General features: G+C 39.6%; 1 protein-coding gene across 3 annotated transcripts in view; it reads left to right on the top strand.

Moving 5' to 3' along the window:
* The window catches only part of UGCG (UDP-glucose ceramide glucosyltransferase), a 29,900-nt gene extending 16,223 nt beyond the window's left edge, over positions 1-13,677 (top strand). For 2 of the 3 annotated variants that reach the window (XM_054185451.1, XM_054185450.1), the window contains exons 2-10: positions 395-461; positions 1,656-1,797; positions 5,028-5,130; positions 6,039-6,140; positions 6,526-6,638; positions 8,510-8,688; positions 9,116-9,202; positions 9,594-9,783; positions 11,196-13,677. In XM_054185451.1, coding sequence (XP_054041426.1) covers positions 457-461; positions 1,656-1,797; positions 5,028-5,130; positions 6,039-6,140; positions 6,526-6,638; positions 8,510-8,688; positions 9,116-9,202; positions 9,594-9,783; positions 11,196-11,366 — 1,092 coding nt within the window. In that variant the 5' untranslated portion in view covers positions 395-456 and the 3' untranslated portion in view covers positions 11,367-13,677. The remainder of the gene's footprint in view (positions 1-394; positions 462-1,655; positions 1,798-5,027; positions 5,131-6,038; positions 6,141-6,525; positions 6,639-8,509; positions 8,689-9,115; positions 9,203-9,593; positions 9,784-11,195) is intronic. The other variant, XM_054185449.1, reaches the window with a different exon arrangement.
* Positions 13,678-25,302: the final 11,625 nt, after the last annotated feature.

Raw genomic sequence — 25,302 nt, 5'->3', positions numbered from 1 at the left:
CTCTTATTTCCTGCTCATCAAGGCTTTTGGCTCTGTGCAAGGCATTGCTACAGGCAGCTTTAAATGGAGTACTTTTTTTTTTCTTTGCATTATCTACCTTTTGCTCCTCCCAGTCAAAGGTACATTCTTGAGACTCTACCTTCTTATTGGCACAAAAAGCCCTTGTTTGCTGTTATGTCTGTGAAAATTGGTAAGGGGAATCTTCCTGTGGTAGCTATCTGAATTATTGTTTTTATTTCTTTGTCTGACTGTCCCTTGGTTATTAATTGCTCAGCAAGACTGTTTTGGTTTACCTCTGCAGTGCCCAGGCTTGGACTCAATAACACTACAAGGACATCATCTGCTTTGTCCTCCTGTTTTTTTTAGTGAGTCCATTTTTTATTTTCTGTAACAGTGTTATGCCCCTGGTGTCCTGCTGCAAACCTGCCTGAAAGAAGTGTGCTGGGAGTGGGACTGATGAGGTAACAAATGTGATGTCACTGTCCTATTTCAGGAAAAAATAACTCTAGAGAACGAAAGGAATCTCTTCTCTTAATGGAGCTCCTTCATTAGTTCAGTAATTTCACTTGGTCTGGCACATTTTTCAGGAGCACGTTTCCTAGGAACTTGATTATTATTTTTTTTACCATTTAACCAAGATGAAGCAATCCATGAAGCAACCCTATTCCCATTTGTGTATTTTTTGAGGCAGCATCTTGTAAATTTTAAAGTGTGAAAGTTTTTAAGTTAAGAATTGATAGTTAGGTACATGCTGTAACAAAATATTCTTTCAATCTGACTAGTGTGCATGTTAGAGAACTACAATATGCAGTATATACACCAACTTGCAAATTTTAAGTTTCAGCAAATACTTTTTCTCCAGTTACTTAAATTATATACATATTTACTTGACGCAAGCTTGATTCTATACTGGCCCATCAAGCTTTCAGAATTTGATTTTGCATTCATTTACACAGGAGTGTAGGATTAACATTCATGTTAGTGAGTTGTGACATGATTGCCAATTTACTTTGTGTATTCATTGCTGAAATACTAGTGACTGTTTGGAATTGTATTCTCAGTTTATCTATGCTTCTGTCCCAGCCTGATGTCCAATTTCTAGGATTTTTATACTATAGCTGATTGATCCTTATCCTTTTCTTGGAGATATTTGTTAACAAATTGATGAGTAGGATCAACTGTTTCCCCTGTGCTTTCAGCTTGCTGTAAGTTTTGCATAATGTAGTGCTGGAAAAATCATCTGACCCTTTTCTTTTTTTGCCTTTTTAACAGTAAGTTGCTTTTTTCTGATTATCCTCTTATAATTCTGTGAATTTTAATGCTATGGAGGAAGACAGAAAAATCTTTTCTCCTGTGCAGTTTGAAAAAAGTGGTACTCTTGTTGTTCAAAATATGTAGTGTGAAATGCATTAATCTGAAATGTCTAGTAAGTTGAATAAGGATGAATTTAATCTACATACAATTCTAACATTTTGTTAGGCATTGTCTCTGACACATCATCTGTCAGATATAAAAACAGCTGTTGTTTCTACAACCAAAACCATTTTTTTTGCAGGAATTTTAACTCCCAAGCCTTCTTAGTTCTAACTGTAATTTGAATGGAATTCTCTAGCATATTTTCTTTATGTGGTTGTATATGTTATTTTTCCTTGCAGACGCCTCCACCTCAATAAGAAGGCCACAGACAAACAGCCATATAGCAAACTTCCTGGTGTTTCACTACTTAAGCCATTAAAAGGTGTGGATCCTAACCTGATCAACAACTTAGAAACCTTCTTTGAACTGGATTATCCAAAAGTATGTATACTATTTAGTCTGTCTTTTTTTTTCCTACCATGCTTCCAAAAGTCATATCAGGAGCTTGGGCTAGAAGTAAGCAACTTGATTATGTCTTGGGTTGTTCTTCCTTCCACAGCAAATGCATAATTACCCATTTTACATGATGCAAACAAAATTTACTCCTTTTAAAAAAGCTTTCTGTAAAAGAACATGACCAAGGCTTAGGGATGCAAAATACTTTACACTAAGATTTTTTTAAGTCCTTATTCCTGTATTGTGGTGTTTATAGCAGTATGAAACTATTCAATCTAGAAAAGATCATTTGAGGGGCCAGACACTCTCCTAATTAACTACATCTCTATAAGAAATTCTCTGAAAGGGAACACTTAACTGATAGCGTGAAACTTGCTGGTGGTTTTTACTGATGGCTTATCTAACAAAGAATTACTTAAAGATGAAGTGGTGTACCTCACCGGTTGTTGGTAGGTAGGATAGTCTCCAAGTGACTTAGTGGTGTTGGGAAACAAATAGTTAATAAAAGCTTACATTTGCTGTTGAACACTGTTTGACTTTGTAATATAAGTGATAAGTGTGTCAGATGCTGTCCTTGCTGTAAGGAGCTTACAACTTAAAGGAGAAATATGTAAATGCTTCCTGCATCAATTGTTACTTGGTGTATGCTTCTGTGGATGGAAGAAGGACTACACTTTCTACTGTGTATCTCCTGAATTCTAAAACTTGTAATTAATTTTTAATGAAAACTCTTTTCTCAATTCTTGTTGAAACTGCTTCTGACACTACTACTTCAGTTGTAAAAGGTCAAAGGTACATGTAAGCTGTACAGCAAGCTTCCTTTGTGTATTCTGACTGAGAGCTTTAAATTTACTAGTAAGTAGGCAGGGTAAAACAAACAAAAAAAACCCCACCATTTGGAACTTATTAGAAGTTGAATAGTTTTTCTGTAATGAAGCTTGGGGCTTTTTGGAAAGTTTCAGTCATGAACATTTGAATCCTTCTGACTCAAAAAAAAAAAATTGCAATAAAGATTAAGAGTGGCTAAGATAAGTTTAAAGCATACTTTGAGGCATGCTGTGTATGCCAGTATTGCAAACAGTGCAAAGAAGCCGCAACGATATCTTAAACTATTTTATGACTATAATAAGCATCAAAACATTATGCAGTTAAAATGTTCGACTGCAAATACAATTTGTTTGAGAATTCAGAAAAACAGTTATGCTGGATCTTGCTTTGAGAGATAGTCTTAACCCATATTTCTGATAATTTATACATGTGGGTGGCAATCTTAAAATGTTGACATTCCACACCAATCTGAATTTCAGATAACAATAGCAGCAATCATATTTTTCCCAAGGACTGTGAAAATGGAGATAAGAATGCTTCAGTTTACTGGGGCACAGATTATATGGTACAAACAAGATTCCCAAACTGTTTGAAAACACATCTGTATGATAACTACAAAAATACTTGATTTAAGAGATTGACATTACACCACAAATTAGAACAGCACTGTTGCCTGGTATTCAAAGGTCAGCTGTCCAGGGGAAAATTATTAGAAAAGAATAATCTTAAACTTGTTGCAGTGAAGCTGAGTTTAACCTGCAGTGATGCTGAGTCTCTGATACTCTTCTGTGATACCCCATATGTGAAATAATCTTTTCTGGCATAGAAGCCACTTGTGCAGCTTCTAAACTGCAGGATTTAAATCTAATAATTTTGTCAGTGAACAGTTTTTACCTACTGTGCATATCGTGATTTTTGGCATAAATCTTTCTATTCACGTTAAGTCCAAATGAGTGTGATTTTAATGTTTATGTAGATAAGCATCTTTGTATTTCTTCTTTAGTCATACATTTTGTAGTTCTTTACTTCGTTACCACATACAAAGGCTGTTTACTGTGAATTTTTCTGTTTTCAAGTACTGGTATGCCAAAGATTTTCATTATTTCTGGTTGAATTTCTTAGAGAATCTGGATATAGAAGAGTCATTGCAACTGTGGATTGAAGATTAGTTATTTAATTGCTAGCAAAAATAGTTGTTCTCTTACCTATTCAATTGAATGAGCAATAAAGAACTAATTTCTTTAGTTGGCAATGTCAATGGTGGTCTTGCTGTCAGGATTTTTCTGTTGCGGTGGGAGGATCTGTCTGCTTAATGAGACAGGTCTCTCACCCTTTAGATTCCGTTTTCTATGCAGGTGAAATTATAGGAATCGAATACAGGTTGCTCTTTAGGCAAATTGACTTTGAGTTTGCATTCTGAGAGGTAGAGATGTGTTTGTTTGATAGTTTATAGTGCTAGACCAAGTCTTACCAACTCCTATTTAGTGGTTAATGATTTTGAGTTTCCAAAATATTCTGTATGCAATTAGAGTCGTTGAGGTCTTTTGTGTTTAAAAGTACCTTTTTTCTTAAAAGAATGTATTTCTTTAACTTAATGAGGAAGGTTATATCAAGTAAGGAGTATCCAAGGAATTTGTTGTTAGTGCAGAAGCAGAGATAGCTCCATCAAAGCTCGTAAAGCTGTTTCAAAATGTTGAGTGAATTCTTAAAATGCTATTTTCTCACCCACTGTCTGTAGCTTGTGTGTAACAAGCATGTAGCTTGATCACTGAAACAGCTATAGATTTCCGTTACCTCTTGTTCATTTTTAGCTGTTATTTTATTAATGAGGAAAATACATGTACATTAAGTACGCATATACATGTTCCTGAGCTCAGCTTTATTACACAATGAAGTGTACATATAGTGGTGCGTGGGTTGTCTTCCAACTCTGTTCTGCATATGCATCCACAAAGGAAAGGAAGGTGTAGTTCAGAGGTATGCAGTCAAGTCATAACATTCCTTTATTTTGTGTGCTGTAACTTCCTTGACAATAAGATTGGATTTAAGATTCCTGTGTGAACAAAAATGGAAGTGGAAATACCAACTTTACCTTGTATACCACAATGTCTTGCTTCATGCCTAATAGAAAACCTTCTGATACCAAGACTGTTGTTCCTTGGTACAAGAGTGTATTGGGATACAGGCTTGGTTCTTTTTTTCACAAGTACTTGGTTGTACATTAAAAAAATCTTATTTAGCTGTAAAACAATCCCTTTGTTCTTATTGTTAATTCTGTAACAGGTTTTTTCAGTTTGGTATGTTACTAAGCTTTATTCCCTAGACCATATTGATATTAAGTGTGTGTAAATACATATATGTGTGTGTATACTTTTTGTTTTTACTAGTATGAAGTGCTACTCTGTGTACAAGATCATGATGATCCAGCTATTGATGTGTGCAAAAAGCTCCTTGGCAAATACCCAAATGTTGATGCTAGATTGTTCATAGGTAAGCAGTACAACTCGAAGGTGGGACACTTAATTGTAAAACGCTTTTAGGTCTTATACAGTAAAATGTTTTTACGTCCATATACAGTATTCTAAAATAAATAGCTGTCTCGTTCAGCCCATGTTGGTTCTATAGCTTAATTGTCAGTTTGGGGTAAATAAGTGTTTGTAGTCGCAATCTGTGACATCAGTCCAAAAAAACCTCTAGGAATAATGATTTATGGAACCCCCACAACTCTTTCTGACTAAACCTGAAACAGCAGTTTAAATCCTGTCTTGGTACTAACCTAAATGTGCAGGAAGTGACTTGGAGTTGTGGCTGTATTTGAGCTTGAGGTCCTGCAACAATCCTTTTTCATCAGCTTAGACTGTAGGGCTCTTTCTTCACTTTACATTTGAATTAGAGGAGGGAAGGGATGTTAGGGTTAGGTACTAGAACGTAATTTTTTTCTTTGCAATCAAACAAACTGGACCATGTCTGTCAGTTGGAAGCAAAAGAATGTGTCTGACTTTATTCTGCCCCTTCTTCATTTTTCTGCTAAAACTACTGTAGAATATAATGATCATAATCAGCAGTCTTAAGAGGTAGAGAATATTTACCTTACGGAATATAGTAATGAACTTTGTAGCTCTATTATCCTTTTAATTATGTTAACCTTGTTACCCTGCCATGTTGAGGAAGCATTTGAGTACTTTTTCCTTCATAATTATTTGCATAACTGTAGTAAGATGTAAAATACAGACGTGAAAGAAAGATTAAAATTTAAATCCTTTTCATAAAAGTGGACTGTAAGAATTGATGTGTAAATACTTACTGTTCTTCAGTTAGTATCTCTAAATATTTTGGGTACTGAGTCTGAATTCTGAGAAAAACCCCATACATTATTTGATGATGTTTGTATTTTTTAGGTGGCAAGAAGGTTGGCATCAACCCCAAGATTAACAACTTAATGCCTGGCTATGAAGTTGCCAAATATGATCTCATATGGATTTGTGATAGTGGAATCAGAGGTAGGTGTGTGTTGTAATGTGCTGACTGTTATATTGCTCTTACCCCCTGTAGGCAAGCAGTTGTAGGGGATTATTTTGACTGAGAATAAAAGTAGAAATGAAAGTATAAATCTGGAAAAAATACTTTCCTAGTATAAAAATGTTTAATATCTATTTAAAGATGAAAATACCATTTAAAAAGAAACAGTGAAACTGTTTACATTGTATTTGTTATTGAAAATTACTGTTGTTATTTTTTCTGAAACTTCGTTCCTCCAAAATACTGTGCATCAAAGTATGTGTGCTCTTGTTATTGGTAATATAATGAGAATTAGTGTCTCTATATGGGAGTCTGATAATGACAGAATTGCTCAATGAACTGTCTTTTTTTTCATTTGTCACATAGTAACGCCAGACACACTGACAGATATGGCCAATCAAATGACTGAAAAAGTAGGCTTGGTCCATGGGCTTCCCTATGTTGCAGACAGACAGGGTTTTGCTGCTACCCTTGAACAAGTGAGTGCAATGTTGTTGGTTTGGCTTTTTTGCAGGACCCTGCTGACTAAAAGTTGTATCGTGCCTCTTGCACTTTTTGAGTGAAGAAATGTTTATTTTTAGCTGCAGTCACACTTCAGACTATCTAGGATAACTTTTAAATGCTCAAAAATTCTATTGTGGTGCTCTGAACATGGAGTCAATATTTAAGTTTACAATACCAACAATAAAGAATATAGGATGATAATGATGGATTTTATTTTGAAAATTTTTAAAACTGAAGAACTCTTCCTAGTGCTTGTCAGAAAGGGCCATTAATTCTATTTTGATATCTGAAAAGGAACACAGAAATGGCCATGACAAATCAGAGCAAAGTCAAGTTCACACAGTATCTTTTTTCCAGCAGGGGTTATAAGCAGAGCCCTTGAGGAGAGCATAACACAAGCAAGGCTTATATCCTGTTTTCCTGTAATACTGTCTCAGCTTTCTGCAGTTTTCAGATGAAAGTCTTCCTGAGTAGGAAGTAGACTTGTATATTTACTAATACTCCATATATTAGTATTCTAGTAAGAACAGATTTCTTACTTGAACTTTTCTGTTCTTTCTTTGAGTCCATATAGATTTTGAACATCTATAACTATCTTTACCAGGAAGTTCCACAGATCTATTATCTGTTAGAGGAACCACCACCTTGTTCACTCTGACCCTTGTTCTTCTATAGTGCTATTTCATGTCTCCTAACACTTGTTTTGGAAGAGAAAGTGAACAGTTGATTCCTATCCACCATCTTCACATCACTCATTCTGTCCTATTCTCCCCTTTTTTTGTCAGTAAGTTCTCTTTTGTAGAACGAAGAGGTTGAGTTTTCTTGCATGTTCCTTGTGTCTCAAGGCATGTAAATTAATCAACTATCTTTTATTCTAATTTCGCATGTATAAGGCATTTTGGCCCCAAGGCTGGCTAATGTGTGTCAAAGGCAGAAATGTGAGAGATGAAAGTGCAGTGAAATTCAGTATTCCTTCATTGCGTGGAGACAGCGCAGCTCATGTGACTTTTGTGACACAGTCTGAATTTCCTCTTATAAGAGAAGAGCAAGGAGGTATAGCACAAAGCTCTTAGTACTGCTATGTGCTAAAGTAGCAAGAATTACAGCTTATGCTTCTATATTCCTGGCAGAGCTTTTTGCTCCCAGATCCAGTATACTGCAAGATGAGCATGCCTCTTCTTGAATGAATATTAGTTAAGACCAGTGTGAAGGCCATCAATAGGAAGAACAGCAGTGAGAGGCACTAGCATTCATTTTCACTCTCTCTTTATAGGTAACTTCTAGTTAAAGTTACTGGATTTTATAAAAAGACTGTCTCACAATCTGAGTTTTTCTTTACTATTTGTGTTTGCAAGTACATTAAATAAACAAAATTATTCTGCTTCTATACAACCATACAGTAAGTTTATAAAAACATGTATGCAGTAATGTGGTTAATCTTTCCAAGAGGAAGGAGACAGCATATCTGTCCGCTATCACCAAATAATATATATTAATCATAGTGATTAGTAAGTTCCTTAATGGATTCTTAATATATATATTCCCTGAGAACAACCTCAATAAATTAGAAATTAAATACCACAGGAAATACAGTAGTTTAATATGTGGATTTAAAACCCACTTAAAGATGTATAAAAACACAGCCAATATCACTACTAGGTTTCTCAGATTTGGTGGTAGGCTAGATTTCTTAGATTGGTGGTAAAGATCTTTCCAAAGACACTGTCATAACTCGCCATGTCTAGCTCTCTTTTTTCCTCCAAGCATTGTTGGAGAAAAAGTTGCCAGTGAGTAGTACTTACATAAATACATGTAGAGTTTTAAAAGCCTTATCTTGTTTTGGCAGGTTTATTTTGGAACTTCACATCCAAGGTCATATATTTCAGCCAACTTAACTGGCTTTAAGTGTGTGACAGGAATGTCATGCTTGATGAGAAAGGATGTCTTGGACCAAGCAGGAGGACTGATAGCTTTTGCACAATATATTGCTGAAGATTACTTTATGGCCAAAGCTATAGCTGACCGGTAAGATGACTCTGAAGTAAACTTATTGCTTTAAGTGCAGTTTAAATCTTTTGTTTTAAACACATAGTACATACTAATAAGTATAGGTGTTCAGGTCAGCTTCACATGTATATAACAACTATGCTTATGATGTGCTAAAAGACTATTGTGTGGTAGTTTTTTTAGAAATAATTAAGCTATATCATTGTCAATTCCTTTAGAAAAAAGTTTGAGAACTTGTTTTAGGTATTATTCAAGAGGTATGTGCTCTTTTTCAATGAAGAGACTTGATAAGCACACTAATTTTTTTGCGTATACCCGCTGTAATAATATGGCAGATATGCCAAAGAAACTTTTCAAGCCTAATGAAAATCTTGGGTGTTTGTTCTGTAATTGTTTTTTGTATCTCTTATTTGCACTTTTTTCTAATAACAAATTAATCTTTCAGGGGCTGGAAATTTGCGATGGCCACACAAGTTGCAATGCAAAACTCTGGTTCATATTCAATTTCTCAGTTTCAATCCAGAATGATCAGGTAGAATTCTAATCTTTCCTTCCTTTCCCACTCATTCCTGTCATCCGCTTCTGATGCAGATAACCTGATAATGAGAGGGAATTTTCCGAGTTAATTTGATCTAATGTCCAGAATGCTAAAGTTCCAATGCACAGCTGCTTCTTATTGTTGGGAGAGAGGCACTGACTTTCCATGGAAGTATGACTGATATTAAAAAAACTCCAAAAAAATCCTCCCCTTAGTACCTCTTAAATGCTAAGGGAGCATTTTTGCAATATTTTATTTGGGGATGTAAATTAAGTGAGATTAAACTAATGTTGTCAGAAAAGACCATGATGGCTCATCATTTGATGAGGTGGGGGAGGAGAACATAATAATGCATAGTCAGAACTGATTTGTTTGTCTTTTCTAGGTGGGCCAAACTGAGAATTAACATGTTGCCTGCCACGATAATTTGTGAGCCAATCTCAGAGTGCTTTGTTGCCAGTCTAGTTATTGGCTGGGCAGCTCATCATGTGTTTAGATGGGATATAATGGTATTTTTCATGTGTCACTGCCTGGCATGGTTTATATTTGACTACATTCAACTAAAAGGAGTTCAGGTATGTAGCTTCATTTCTTTGGCATTATTAAAGTTACTAGTGCCATTTATTTCAGAAAAAAGCTAAGCCTAATTATAACCATCAAATAATTCTCTTGAATCAAGGAAATAACAGATCAAATCTTGTTACTTCTCAGTCTTCAAGCTTCAGTTATAGTAGTGCAAAAAAAGAGTAAGTGTGCATAGTTGTAATTTTGTTTTCTATATGCACCTGCCTCTGCCCTAGGCTTTTGAAGTTTTTATATCTGTCCCCTTAATCTTAGCATTTCCAGTCTGCTCTACTTAGGCGTATCTGGAAATTTTAAGGTTTTTTTAACTGTACAAGAACAGCAGCTTTGTAGGATTTTATGGTTTGTTCTTTATCTTAGTTTTCACTTTGTATTGTATTTATTGAGGTGTATATGTACTCTTAAGTACACTTTTCACTCTATTTTTGTAATAATGGAGTTACAAGACAGCTATAGCCTACTTCTAAAAATAAAATCTTCCCATCACTAGAAGCTGGGCGTCAAACTTTTAATATACAAAGATGTCACAAATCAGAACAGCGTTTGTTATTCTGATGCTGTAGGACCTATTTAGGTTACTTTTTGCTGTGACTGTATTCCATCCAGATCTGATCCATAATTACTTGGATACTCAAATTTTTCAAATAGTACTCATCATACTGAGAAGTACTTTTGGTAGTCTTAACACATACTGGAAATAATAAAAAAAAAAAAACACCAAAAAACTTGGCCTTGTGTTGATTCTGTAGGACTCCAGAAGGTCAGCTTTAACAGTGTGCCTACTCTTCCTCTCCTGAAGCCTTTTAGACTTTCAGCTCTGCATGTAGCTAGAAATTCTTAAAGGAGCAGAAAATATTGAGAGGCTGTAAGCTTTTTTTCAGTCCCACTTTTCCTATGCAATAGGCCAAAGGCTTATTTATTTGATTTTCAGTCCTCTGTGAATGTGCAGGAGTGTTGTTTCTAGATGCTGCTGTTCTTGGGGTCTGTGACAAAACCCCAATGTTTGCTTGAATGCAGTTTTACAAAGCTTCAAAAAGAAAACAGTGAAACTGTCACACTTCTCATTGCCTTTTGCTCTACATAAAAGTCTCCTTTCAAACCACCTGGGCCATTCTGCCAATCTCTTCATCTTTAATATGGGTAATCATCTCTTGAGCAGCAAAATGTTGGCTTGCTTATAAAGAAAATATGCTATTGATATGTAAATCCGTATAATAAGCTTTAAAATAAGTTTATCTGTAACACATTTTAAATTGCAGTGAAATTCCTTTTGAATAATCAGTGAAATTCCTTTTGAATAATCAGTGAAATTCCTTTTGAATAATCAGTGAAATTCCTTTTGAATAATCAGTGAAATTCCTTTTGAATAATCAGTACGTTTAAATACTTGTTCTTTACATTCTAGGGTGGTGCTCTGTGTTTTTCAAAACTTGATTATGCAGTAGCTTGGTTCATCAGAGAATCCATGACTATATATATTTTCCTGTCTGCTTTGTGGGACCCCACTATTAGCTGGAGAACGGGACGCTACAGATTACGTTGCGGAGGCACTGCAGAAGAAATTCTTGATGTATAGCCACAGCTTTGTAACTGTGAATGTCAGAAAGAGAAGGGGGAAAGAAAAGTATTATAAATTGTTTATAGAAATACTTTTGAGAAGAATCTACCTTCAGTAGTTTTACTACTTTTATGTTTTGGTATCTGTTCTTTAAGTTATTTTTGCATGGCACTTGCATCTGTGAAAATACATCTGTAGTCTTGGCCAAATGGTACTTTGCTCCTATGTACAAATAGAAATGGAGAGAATTGGTCCTGACATCTACATTCTATGGGAATGCTCTGCAGTAAACACTTTTAAAAGAAAAAAAAAAGTATCCTCCTGGATATGAACAGCTTCTTACTCCATGGTGTGCTAGCCTAGCAAATCCAGGGTTCATATAGCTATTTTCCAGCTGGATTGTAAAAGGCTGTACCTAGTGAAAACACATAAGTACAGCTGATTTCTGTTTTATCCCACTAAATTGAGCTAGTAACAGGACCTTGGGAAAGAAGCTCTTAAATGCTTTATGCCTACCTCTTGTAGTTGCTGCAGAACAAAATGAATGGGAAGGTAAAAATGCTTTGCAAAAAAAAAACTAAAGTAAAGCTGGAGTCTTGTGTTTATATGTATATATGAAATACTTCAGTCATTGCAATGAACCAAAAGTGGACTGAGTTTGATAGAATGAGTTGGAAGGAATTACTGGTCAGGCATGTTTTGTGGGCATCTTTTGGCCAACTCTGATCTGGTTCTGTCTTGAACCTTGTTAAGCACTGTGCTGTAACTAGCCAAGCTGGTCCCCTTCAATATTTCCATTCTTTTTTAAGGGGTGTTTGTTTTTCCCCTGTGAGTGAATGCTTTGGTGGGGGGTGTGTGTTTGTGTGTGTGACATAGTGGGGGGTAGAACGGAGCAGAAATACATTTCAGAAACATTTCACACATGAGCTATTTTCTTACACAATGTTTTAAGAATGTAATTTCATGATGCAGGTATTTAATATCTTTTTAAAGTGAACATACATACCTATACTAGTCATAATTAAGTATTCAATTGCAGTAAATATTGTGAATATACTAAAGGGCCGGGTGAGTTTGCTGTTACTGATTAAAATTTTAATCTTAATTTAAATATCAAACTAAGTCTACTCTTGGCTTTTTGCCTTCTACTGTTAGTCTAGCTTTTAAATTGGACTTTTGTATTCCAGTGGTATGACTAAAAGGACTAGATTATAATGCATGCCGTGTTTTCCCCCTGCCCCCCACCCTGCTCCCCGTAGCTTGGTTTCCAACCTCATTGTGAGACTTCCTGATTTGTGGTGAACTGGACTTGTTTTCTTTGAACACTTTTTAATTAAAAAAAAACCACAGCAAAGCTAGGGAGGGATGTTGCATAAGCCTTTTGTTTTCATAATTGTATTTATGCTGCTTTACTGTTCTTCATATGGAATAGCATATTTACACCATGAATGTGAGCTGCTAATTATAAAAGTAATGCCAACAAAGCAGCTTTAGAAGTTGGATGATAATGTGTAGCATATTAGCAATAATGACATGTATTTATAAAAATGGACACTTTTACCTTACTGAGCCAATCCCTTACCTGTCATATGCTACACAAATGTAATGTGTATGTATGTCATAAAACATACTCTGGGCCAAAATGCTTCATCCATCTTAATATCTTTTTGCCTTATGTTACCATGGAACTCTTTTAATGGGCATTTCTGTATGAACAAAGGCTTTTGATGCATGCTTCATTCTTTCAATGTGAATTGGGGGGAAAAAAAAAGCACTTTTCCCTGAGGAAGGTTGCACACTGAAAGCTAGTCTAGTTGTGACCCACAAAAACATTCTGACTTTCATATTGTTTTTACATAGTTGAATTTTGCTGACAATGTTTGTATCTTTTGTTTCATGAAGTTTGATGCCATTCATTGCACTGCTAAAGTGAAGCTTAGCTTGCAACTTAGCTTTATGCTGATTTCTATGCAGGCAATGGAACAGAACCAAAAAAAAAGGCTGAACAGACTTCATTTAAAAAAAAAAAATTAGGTGGGGATAATTGTTTAACAGGTGCTTTTGTATTAGAGCCATTTTTGGTCATGAAAAATAAAGCTTCACTTAAGCAAATAGTTTCATTTGGGTATTGTTCGGTTGATTATGAAGTGGAAACCAACACTATCTCAAATGTTGAAGAAGATGCTGCAACAGAACTTCTAAAGGTTAAAAATGGCTAATGTAAAGCTGTGTTGATCTACAGATGTGTAGAATATACCATGTTTATTTAAAATCATTGTCTTGTTTTTTCTTTATTTAAAAATAAATTTTGAATACAATCTGTTTGGAATACAGGCTTTTTCCTTTTGTTCAATGATGCCACAACATGACATCTTTAAGTGTTTATGGCAGTTTTGGTAGATTTGACTTCTCATTAATCTTCCCAGCCATAAATACATGTGCCTTTCTTTTGAGTTTTTTCTACAACTGGGCCATCTGTTTTGCATTTTTCTTATTCCGCAGAAACTAACTCACATTTGCCTAAATCTGATCTTGAGTTATCCCTAATCTTTTAGAATAACTTCTGTGTATAAAATCCTCACAACTGAACAGACAGTTCCCTATGTTTTGTAACTAGTCAGCCTAGATTCAGATTTTTAGAGATGAATATCTTTGACACAAAGCATGTTAAAATTGAGGAGTAGTGTTGATACCTTGCTTTGAGGTGCTCTACCAAGACAGCACTCTGTGCTTGCACTGTCATCAGACTTGGCTTTTTTCTTATCTTTTCTGTAAAACTTATTAAGATTTTCATGTGAAACTTAATAAGAGGCTGTGTGTATGATAGAGTTGTTGGAATCTGAGAGGCATGGCAGAAACAAGCAGTACTGGAATCGCTTGAAAACTAGTTACAGAAACTTAAATATTTCCTGAGTGTATTTTGTGCTCAATACATTTGCTGCCACACAGCACAATGCCTAAATCCACTTTCCTGAGCACTTTTATTATTTTCCTGCCTACTATTAGATAATGTTTTGATTTTTATTCTGTGCTTTCAAAAGAAGTCTTTCCCACTTGGATTTTTTTCATTGCCACTCTCTCCTGATACTGACTGCTGACTTGCCTGCATTACCTCTGCTTTGTCAGCTGAAAAAGTTTGTTTCCTTCTAACCACCTGCTTCCATACATGACTTCTGAAAGCTGTTCCATTCATCTTAAAGTCTTCTTTTAGTCCTCACACCTAATTTCTGATCATGTAATTTTAAGGTGGGTTTGAGCTCCAGCCATTCTTGGGTTGAACTGGTCCCCATCAGCTGTGAACACTATTACTGCCATACAAAACTTTAGGTTTCCTTGGCCTCAACAGCCGGAATTAAACTCTTTACAGTTATACAGAGTTTCTTCAATTTAAATACTCTCTAGGTTTGTCTAAATAATAACACTTGGAAGAGAGGATGGCATTGTATAAAATGGCAGTAATTTCAAACTTAATCTGGTTTTTGGGTCTGAGAATGCATAAACTGAAGTTTGTAACTAATTATCAGATTATACCGCATGGGTCTGCTACTTGGATATTCAGAGTGAATGCACAAGTTTAGATAAAGATGTATTCTTAGCTCTTCAAATAAACTAAACACCATGACAGAGCTTCGCCATGATAGTAAGTGCTGCATATCTGGGCAGATTAGAACTTGCCCCAGGAAAGTCATCTCCACCTTCATGTTGGCTTTGGGGAAGGCATGTACGATTCTTACCTTAGTGTTGTGGAACTGCACTGTAACTCAAATTAGTGATCTGGGGTGTGCTTTTAATCAAAAATAAAAATCTCACAACCCCAAGAAGCCCACAGGACCAAACTGCACCGGCTTTGTCTGTCCTGAGCATTTGAAGTTGGACTACTTTAAAGGCTGTTACCTCCTCTGCATTGTACAAACAAATTTCCATTGCCAGCTATCAGGCAATTGAGAATAAGGGATAATTCTTATGGTTAAATTCCCCACATTCTGCTTTCACTGCTTATTTGTCTGTGTGTTTCCTTTTCAAAAGCAGTTTTAGGTTAGTGTCTTGTAAATGTTCTAACTATGCTCCAGTGTTTGTGTGGAAAGAAACGTGTCTAACCTTTTCAGTGGAAGATGTTTGTAATGCTTGTCTTCACACTCAGCTTAGGTTAAAATAATTACCCAGCTTATTCCTGTAAATTAAGAGACCAAAAAAAAAAAAGTATTCCTAATACTTTCCAACACAGCTTTTAGAATGCTTTATTAAATTCTCATCAAATCAAGAGTGGGCTGCTACTGATGTGTGGTTTGTGCTTCTGGGGAGAATATGCTTCCTCTTCTTGATCTTAATCAGCTCTAAGTATTTTTTTTTGCCTAAATGTGGGTGTGACCCTAGATGATCAAGCCAGAGAGTTTACAATGGAAGTGTTTGGATTGCTGCTTGTTTCTTGTCTCATCCCTCCACATGCTCCCCCCCCCAGCTCTTTATCCCTGTTGCTCTCGGGAAGGAAGGGCCTCAGCCAAACCCATGTGCCAGCTGGAATTAATGGCCATTTTATTTATACGCGTCCAACTTGTGGGTAAATGGGAGAGGTCGGGCTCGTGTGCCTGTGCAGGAAGCCAGTAAGCTCACTGGGAGCATGAAACAGAAGCTGTCAAAAGAAATCTCTTTGCTGGGCTTTGACGTGAAGTGAGTTATTGTTCCTGACTTGGGCTTTGCATCCTCTGGGCCTGTGTTAAACTTAGATCTGCTCACAGGGTTGCAGCGAGCTCAAACGAATACAAAGCTCTGCTAGTCTTTCCCCACACCCTTGCTGTATGGTGAGTAGCTTTTCCTCTTTTAAGGCTCGCCTGTTGGGTGGAAGAGTGCATTTTAACATATTCACAGCAACTTATTGGTGGTGGCAATGTCTCCTTCCTTTCTCTGGTACCAAAATACTGAGGGAGGTACTGAGACAACAGAAGAATCACAGAATACACGAGTAAAATGCAGTAATGCGTTCAATAGTGACCCTCTAACCCCATGGAAATGAGAAACCATGGACCAACTATGAAGCCTGTGGGGGATTCTGTCATTACATATAATTAACTTTTTTTACTTGCACAGACATACAAATTTATATATACATTTATACGTGCATATGTTTTTATGTATAAGCTTCTACATATAATTATATATGTACTAATACCAAAATAAAACCTTGCAAGAAGCCTTGAATTTGACAAGCCTTTTGTTTTCTGTAGGTGGACCAGACATGTAAAATAACATTTTTCTAATATAAAAAGTCAGCAGCGCAAAGTTAAATAAATCATGAGCCATTTGGGCTAGTATCCAGTTTCATTTCATCTCTCAGTAAGCAGACAGAGGAAGGTTCAAAAAAAGTCAGTTGGTTTGTTTTTGTTGTTTTTTTTTTTTTTTTTTTCTGGACTCTACTTATAAGCTTGAACAATGTTTTATTCATCTAGCCTTTTGGGCCATCTCAGTAACTCCCCGCCGAGGGAACTCAGAGGCTCTGCTTGCTTAGCTGGGCAGCCCCCCAAAACCTGAGCGAGGCATGGCGCATTACTTCTGTCACTTGCCTCCTTTCTGTCCAGCTTCACTGGCTTCTGCCCTTCCCTCCTGGGACAACTGGTTTGGCCTTTATAAAAGGAGTTTTCCCCTAGGACAGAAACGTGCGGGAAGGAGAAAGAAAAGAAAGAGGGAGAGAACTGTAGTGTTAAATTTGTGTGTGACTAACGCTCCAGAGTAAAGGAGTACGAGCAAATTCAGGTGCTTTTGCAATGTGTTGGGTAATAAGGAATAATAACACAGAGGTTGAGACTTTAGAAATGGTTTTAAGGGTTCTTACTTAGAGGCTGAGACCTCTGAGGTATTCCTCAAGGCTTTGTCTCTAGGATAAACCTGTTTCCCTTGAATAACATGGGGCTTTCAGCAAGATCTGTTTTAGGGTTGTGTTGTGTGTCTGGCAAAAGAGCCAGCAGGGGCTCCTGCCCACCCTGCAGCTGAGACGTGAGAACTTGCAGCTGTTATCGCCTGGTTGCAGACCACTCGAAGACCTTCTCACTTTGGCTTCCTGCGTCTTGGAGCATTCAGTTGCATCCAGACTCCTGCAGATGGCTTGTACTATAAGGATGGCTTGTCGCTGTTGGCCGGTTGGCTGAGCGGGGAGGGAGCTACAGCTGGAGCAGACAGATCTGGACCTTGACCAAGTCTGGGAGTGTCTGCAGCCAGGGGCTGTATTTGAGATGACAACGTTTACTCTTGAAATTGCTGCTGGTGGATTTTCCGTACCGTGATGTTAAAGGAGAAGCCTCTGCCCGAGCATTCACACCCCATCCAAGGACTCACACATGCACCACCTGAGTCTTTACCTGCTGGGACCAGGGTCCCTTTGCAGGGGTGACCCCAGTGAGCTGATGGTGTGCCTTCCCACTCCTCACACACACACGCTCACTCTTGGGTGTGCTCCTTCCTTCTTCAGGCTCAACCCTAGGTTTCCAGCAGCAGAATCTCAGGCCTCTATTTTATAAAAATAAGTAATTTAATCGAAAAGTACAGCAGCAATGTCAGCATGGGCTGGGTGCCTCCAAAAAGGGAGGGACCTCCAACAAAGAAATCCCTGGGCAACTGCAATTGCAATTGTGTATACTAAAAGGCAAAACACAGCACTGTACCAGCTGCTAGGAAAATTACTAAGCAAATCACCTCTATTGCGGCCTAAAGGCTTCAGCAAATCTACCTAAGTAAAGTAATAAAGTAAAGTTAGCTTTATAAAATCTAGGTAAATAAAGTAAAATAAAATCTAGCTAAATAAAGTAAAAATAACACTATATTATAACCTAAGTAATTTACTCTAATTAGAAGTTAAATTGAAGTTAAACAACTAATATCTCTCAACATGTGAAGGGTCCCTGCTGATGCTGTGGGACATTGAGCCGATTTGTCCGAAGCAGACAGTGCTCCATCAGGGAGGGAGGAGAGAGCTGGCAGATGTTAGAAGGAGTGGTGCCCTGTGGGTACCACCTGTCTAACCCTGCTGGTGTGGACCAGGAACCCTCTTACTGTCAGATACTGGAACAGCACAGACTTAAAATGATGATGTGTTTCAGACGCCCTCCTGCAATTACGACGACAATTAAGCAGAGCTGTGTAGCACGTGGCCAGCGGTGACTGCATGTGAGTGTAAAGTGTATCGTGTGTGCATGCAGACTGACACAAACAGTGATCTCATCATCATGCCTCAGCACTATGCTAACTCTGCTAGGAGTGAGCGCTCATACTTGACATCCAGTGGTGCTTTCATAAAGACAGCCTTTGTGCAGCCAGAATGCAAATGCATAATATTTTCGTGCTTTGCCTGTCAAACAGATTGCTTTTGTATGCAGCGGGCGATGGCTAATGGGATGATTTCACTCCGCTTAAAGCCGAAGCTGAAATGAGCACCAGAAGTGAAATTTGGCCTTTCCAGCCCTCTGCTCTATGATTAACAGAGAGGCTGGTGTGTGTTTCTGCCTCAGGCAGCCTGTTGCTGTTGAACACTGGACCCATTCTTTATCGACATATAAAGTAATAAAGCCAAGTCCATAAAGCGCTTGTGCACAGGGTCTGTCTCAAGGCTGGTTTCTCGCAGGGTATCAGCGAAGGAGCCCAAGTCCAGCAGCAGAGTTGTGCCCAGAGGCCACGTACCCGTGGAGCTGCACAAAGTCAAAAGGGAAATTGGCCTTCAAATGGCTGGCGCGGGTGGCGACAGCTGTTTTACAGGACCACAGGGGCCAGTCTGCTGGCCACAAAATTATGGCATTTTGCACTGCATGGGGACCATTTCCTGCTGTTGCTTTAAGTCTAAATACAGATCGCATCCTAAAGGAAAATATCTTACAGACTAAAGGGGGCCCTTTTTACTAACCCCTTTCTTCCATCTCCAAAACCCAGTAGCTTTCCCCTCTAAAAAAACATTGTGGAACTAGTCAATTATTCCCAACATCACATTGCTGTTTTCCCCTTCTTGGCTGTGAATTGTTTTGAGCTTCTCACTCCCCAGGAAGTTGATGATGTCATCACAAATAGGCTGGATGCATTTTTGCTCCTTTTTTTCAGGCTGAAGGAGGTGGCAAGTGCCTGAAGGGACTTGAAGCTCTGCCGTTTCATCACTCCACAGCAGAACTTTGGTGCTGCATGCCTTCACCTGGTTTGCACTGCAGCCCCTTCTGATGTCTGCGGCGTCTGCTGACAGCCATTTGCTCCCATTGCAACACCGCAGTCGGTGGATTAGCATGTACCACCTAAGCAAAGGAAAATGACCACCTCCTCCCTGCTGTTAGCAATGGATGAAAATTGGAGGGCACTAAAGGGCACACTCGAGTTCTGGCTGGTGAATGTTACCTCCGTGTACCGCAGTGTTCAGGCAGTGTAAGTCTGACACAGCTGATGCTTGGCAGTCCCTTGCTGGGAACTGGTTCCTGCCAAGGTGGCAATAGAAAAAGAAAAAAAAACCCTAAGCTTTCGCATAACATTTATTCAGAGATAAATAGGTTATTTGAAGAGTCTCACTGCAGTATTCCTGTGAAAGACAGTCCTTGCTACCCATCTCCTTAGCAGTGTTTCAGGTTCCTAGATGTTTCTCCATACTTAGCTGAAACCTGTTGTTTTGGGGGGTGAAAAGTGCATCACTACTCACTTGAGTTTGATCAGATTGAGTAAATCTCAGCCGTCCTTTTTCCTCTGTCCACCCAGTTGATAGATCCTTAAACCTTTTTTTCTGGATGGTCTGTTGAAGGCGTTTTGTGATAGGCTCCCTTTGCTTTGTTACTTTGTGTGTGTCCTTCAGAGACACACAGAGCCATCCTGTACTCCATAGATGTCCACAAATCAATAGACAATTAATCAGAAGAGACCAGTCCAAGAAAACTTTGCGTGACAAAGAAATTTCTACTTTGCACCAGAGAGGGTCCGTGCTGCCTTAGAGATCTGCTCAGTAAAGCTGAGAATCAGATTCTTTAGTGGAAGATAGATAATCACTGCTGCTTCCAACAGCAGCAAATGGACCACCATGACCATCCTTGCAGCACAGGACCTTCTTGCTCTTGTGTCCATCCAAGAGCAGGTGTATGTGCTGCTCTCAGGGAGCTGCAGTGCAGTTCTCCCCACAAAGAATTAGACATAAATCCTGGGCTCACAGAGTAGAATCATAGAATCATAGAATGGTTCGAGTTGGAAGGGACCTTAAAGATCATCTCGTGCCACCCCCCCTGCCATGAACAGGGACACTTCCCACTAGATCAGGTTGCTCAGAGCCCCATCCAGCCTGGCCTTAAAAACTTCCAGGGATGGGGCTTCCACCACCTCTCTGGGCAACCTGTTCCAGTGTCTCACCACCCTCATGGTGAAGAACTTCTTCCTAACGTCCAGTCTGAATCGACCCATCTCTAGTTTTAATCCATTCCCTCTAGTCCTACCATTACCTGACATCCTAAAAGGTCCCTCATCAGCTTTCTTGTAGGCCCCCTTAAGATACTGGTAGGCCACTATAAGGTCTCCTCGGAGCCTTCTTTTCTCCAGACTGAACAACCCCAATTCTCTCAGTCTGTCCTCACAGGAGAAGTGCTCCAGCCCTCTGATCATCCTCATGGCCTTTTTCTGGACACGTTCCAGCACATCCATATCTTTCTCGTAGTAGGGGCTCCAGAATTGAACGCAGTAGCTGAGATTGGAAGGGACCTCAAAGCAGCATCAGCTACAGCAGGTTGCTCAAGACTGCATCCAGTTGGGTTTTTAGTATCTCCAAGGATGGAGGCTCCACAAACTCTCTGGAAACCAGTTCAGCCACTCTTATAGCAAAAGTGTTTCCTGATGTTCAGAGCCAACTTCTAATGTTTCAGCTTGTGCCCATTGCCTCTGGTCCTGTCACTGGGCACCACTGAGAAAAGTCTGTCTTCATCTCCTGTATGTCACCGTCATTGAATATTTATAGACGTGGATAAGATCACCTTGAACTTTCTCTTTTCCAGGCTGAGCAGTCCCAGCTCTCTCAGCTTCTCCTCAAATGTCAGATTGTCCAGTTCCTTCATCATCTTTGTGGCATTTCCATGGACTTGCTTGAGGGATGGCCTCACCAGTGCTGAGCAGTGGGGAAGAATCACCTTTCTTGACCTGCTGGCATTACTTCTCCCTGTGCAGCCCAGGACACCATTAGCCTTCTTTGCAGCAAGGGCACTCTGCTGGCTCATGTTCAACTTGGTGCCCACCAGCACCCCCAGATCCTTTTCTGCCAAGCTGTTTTCTAGACAGACAGCCCTCAGCATATATTGGTGCCTGCGGTTGTTCCTCCTCAGGTGCAGAACTTTGAATTTCTCCTTGTTGAACTTCACAACAGTTCCTGTTGGCCCATTTCTCCAGCCAGATCATGTCCTTCTGGATGACAGCAGGACCTCCTGGCTGTCATATGTGCATCAGCACTCTGTAAAAATAGAGCGTGTATGGCAGAGTAGTGCAGAACCTAACATATTTTGGATCTCTGTTAAAAACCCTTTGTAGCAGGTGTATTTGGGTCCTCTTGATGGCAAGTCTTATTTCATACAAATCAAGTTATTTTTTTGCTCCTCCTAAGCCCCCACAATTTTCCTTCGTACAGATTAGACGCATAACTGGTCTCTCGGTTACATTTCTTTAACCTTTGTGCCCTTTGTCTGCCTAACTGGCAACCTATCCCAAGCAGCTATTTAAAGCATCTGAGTATTTGGGCTCTTGCTTTTGCCATGTTAATTAATTAACTGTAGGTAAGGTTGGCTGCAGAAGAAGCTGAGAGTTTTCTGATAGTTCCTAGCAGCAGGAATCAATGACTATGCAAGCCCTCATTTTTGCACCAGACTTAAAAAACAAAAACAAACAAACAAACAAACAAACAAACCCCCAAAACCAACCAACCAACCAACCAACCAGAAAACCCCAAAAGAAACAAAACAGAAGAACACCAAGTCTGGATTTCACACACTTATTTTCTAGCCACTGTGTACTGTTTGAGAGTCTGACTGGGCTTGGGCTTTTGAAGACTCTCAATTTCTGTTGATAAGAACTGGAAATGAAAGTACTGTAGGCATCACTAGGCTGCCCTAATAACTCTCTCCTGCCTACACCCAGACTTCAATTAATGAATACGTTTGATTCAGGAATGTAACACAGGCAGTCAGGGCTGCCAGATCTTCGTGTCTGCATTACGTGTTAGTGAACGAATAGGTCATTCAGCCAGGGAGCAGCATTCAAGCCTCTCTGCAAGCATTTAGATTATGAATCTGAAATTATTTTACTTCAGTATAAATGGGGAAAAAAGCATTCTGTTGCTCTGAACCAAAAGCAAATTATCTCCTCCTCGGTCTGAAACGGAAACAATACAAATGGATTGCTGATTGTAATCATTGGCTGTGACTGCTGGCTCCATCACTCATTCCTGAAATCACTGGGTGAAGAAAGAAAATAAATGGGTTTTGTATATCCGTGATGTATTCTTCTGGGCACAGATTCTTAGTGCATTCATTGCATTTTGGATGTGTCATCTTTTCTGGGTGCGGGAATCAAAGAACTGTCCTTCACATCAAGCATTCCTCTGCCCCAGTGCCCTCTGTCTCTCTGCCAGGCTTCCCCCCTTCGCCTGCCCAAACTTCCCGCTGCCACCATATTACCTTGAGGCTTGCTCTTTCCCCTCTTGCTTCCCATTTCTTCCCTCCCAGTCAAGTGCAGGTGCTCCCTGCCCAACAGCATGTCTATGGGAATGACTGTGTGTCCTCTTCTGCGTGCCTGGTGCAGGGACCACATTGCTCTCTCCACATTTGCTCTTCTCCTCCGTTTCCAGGAGGTACCAGTTCACACAGAGCCAACCATGCACGTGCTGCTGGCGTGCACCCTCCTGGAGTACTTGCTTTTGGGAAGACCCTGCTGCTTGCTGGAGCACAAATGCAGAGGCAGCCGTGGTGGCTTCACAGCCACCATCACGCTGACCACCAGCCAGTCCTGCTGCTCCCACTCCTGGCGGGCCAGTGAGCAGTGGGAACAGGCAGCACGTGTGGTGGGTGCAGAATGGCTTTGTGCTGGGTTCAGGGTACTTCCAGCCTCTGTGCCAGAGCCCGCTGCCTGAAACTTGGTAAGTGGAGCCAGGGGTTACTGGGATGGGGTGCTGGGTGCTCTGGAGATGTTTTGGAGCAATGAGTTGAGGCAGGCTGGGGAATAAAACAGAGGGTTCAGCTGCTGTCTGGCTGTCTTCTGCCTTGTGCTTTTGTCTGGCTATACTGACATTCAGAAAGCTGGTGCAAAGAGTTGCTGCGTGTCCAGCACCCATCGGGTGTCCCTGAGAAGGTCGACTCCCTTGGTTTAGACAAATGTGCCCCTTGGTCCTCCAGTGGGCTGAGGAGCACTCTGCGTGGGCTCCTGAGCTTGACAAGACTGTGCACGTTGGAGGCATGCCTCGAAACAGATCCTTAGCAGCAGAAATCTGAGCACCTGCCGGCTTCAAGGCATGGGCGCAGTTGGGCAAGAAGCCATGGAAGTTTGATGTTTTCTGAATGCTCCTCCTTTGTGCTGGCTGCAAAACCCTTTGCAAAGCTGTTTTAGCAAAGTAAATCTAGTCGGAAAGTAGGGGAAGTAGTTAGGGCTGGGTTTGGGGGGGGATTTGGGAAGGGGGATTTTTTTTTGTTTGTTTGTTGGTTTGTTTGTTGCATTAGGAGTGGAAGAGCTCAGTGAAGGATCTGGTGGCTGTCAGGAGGGGGATGACCACAGCAGCCAGCACCAACACTGGTACAAGCCGCAGTGGGCTCACACCCTCAGACAGGGATGCCTTTACCGGCTTAGCCCAAGTTCAGTGCACATGCTGTTTGTTTGAATGTTGGGCTAAGTGATTTAGGTTTTATGAATGGCCATTAAAGCATGAGGCTTAGTCATGAAATGTATTAAGCTGTGGGAATTTGACTTGCATATTGGATTAGGTTTAGCTTTAAGCGAGCTAAGCAACATTAAGCACGTGCATACTGTATTTATATGCAATATATTCACTTTCAAAGTAAACACATTAACTTTCATAATAACTCCTATTTTTTTTTCTTTAGGATGCCATATGTTATGTAATTTTAAGTAAACACAGGCATGCTTGGTTGTGCATAAGTTTGTGCATCTAAATAGAAAAAAAACCGGAAAATGTGCTGTTAATAAACCTCCTTCCCTTTATTTTCTATTAAATATATAACATTTATATTTTAGTAAATGGAAAACGTTCTGATTTGCGTGCTTACCTGTCTGCTGTCTGGAGGTGTTTGCATTCTTACTTGCCAGAACGACCTTTTGTTCAAACATGGTACTCTTTCAGCAGGGCACCAGATATTACAGAAATACAAGCAAACAGAGATCTTAGCCTTGAATTTTTCCACAAGGTGATACATCCTATTCCTAAGAAGCTTCATTACTTATCTAGCAGACACAGGACTGGATTCTTCACCATCTTCATTTGTTCCAGTGCAAAAGAAAGGCATGACTGGATGGATAGATGAGGGGAGGGCAGTAGATGTTTTCTACCTTGACTTCAGCAAGGCGTTTGACATGGTCTCCCACAGCATCCTCATAGGGAAGCTTAGGAAGAGTGGGCTACATGAATGGACAGTAAGGTGGATAGAAAACTGGCTGAAAGAGAGAGCTCAGAGGGTCGTGATTAGGGGCACAGGGTCTAGTTGGTGGTCAGTGACAAGTGTTGTTCCCCAGGGGTCAGTACTGGGCCCAGTCCTCCTCAATATATTCATCAATGACCTGGATGAGGGGACAGAGTGTGCCCTCAGCAAGTTTGCTGATGACACAAAGCTGGGAGGGGTGGCTGACACACCAGAAGGCTGTGCCACCACACAGAGAGACCTGGACAGGCTGGAGAACTGGGCAGAAAGAAACCTTATGAAATTCAATAAGGGCAAGTGTGGGGTGCTGCAGCTGGGGAGGAATAACCCCA

This window comes from Rissa tridactyla, chromosome Z (genome assembly GCF_028500815.1).
Source record: "Rissa tridactyla isolate bRisTri1 chromosome Z, bRisTri1.patW.cur.20221130, whole genome shotgun sequence".
NCBI classification, from domain to species: Eukaryota; Metazoa; Chordata; class Aves; order Charadriiformes; family Laridae; genus Rissa; species Rissa tridactyla.
This window is presented reverse-complemented; position numbering and strand designations above follow the sequence as displayed.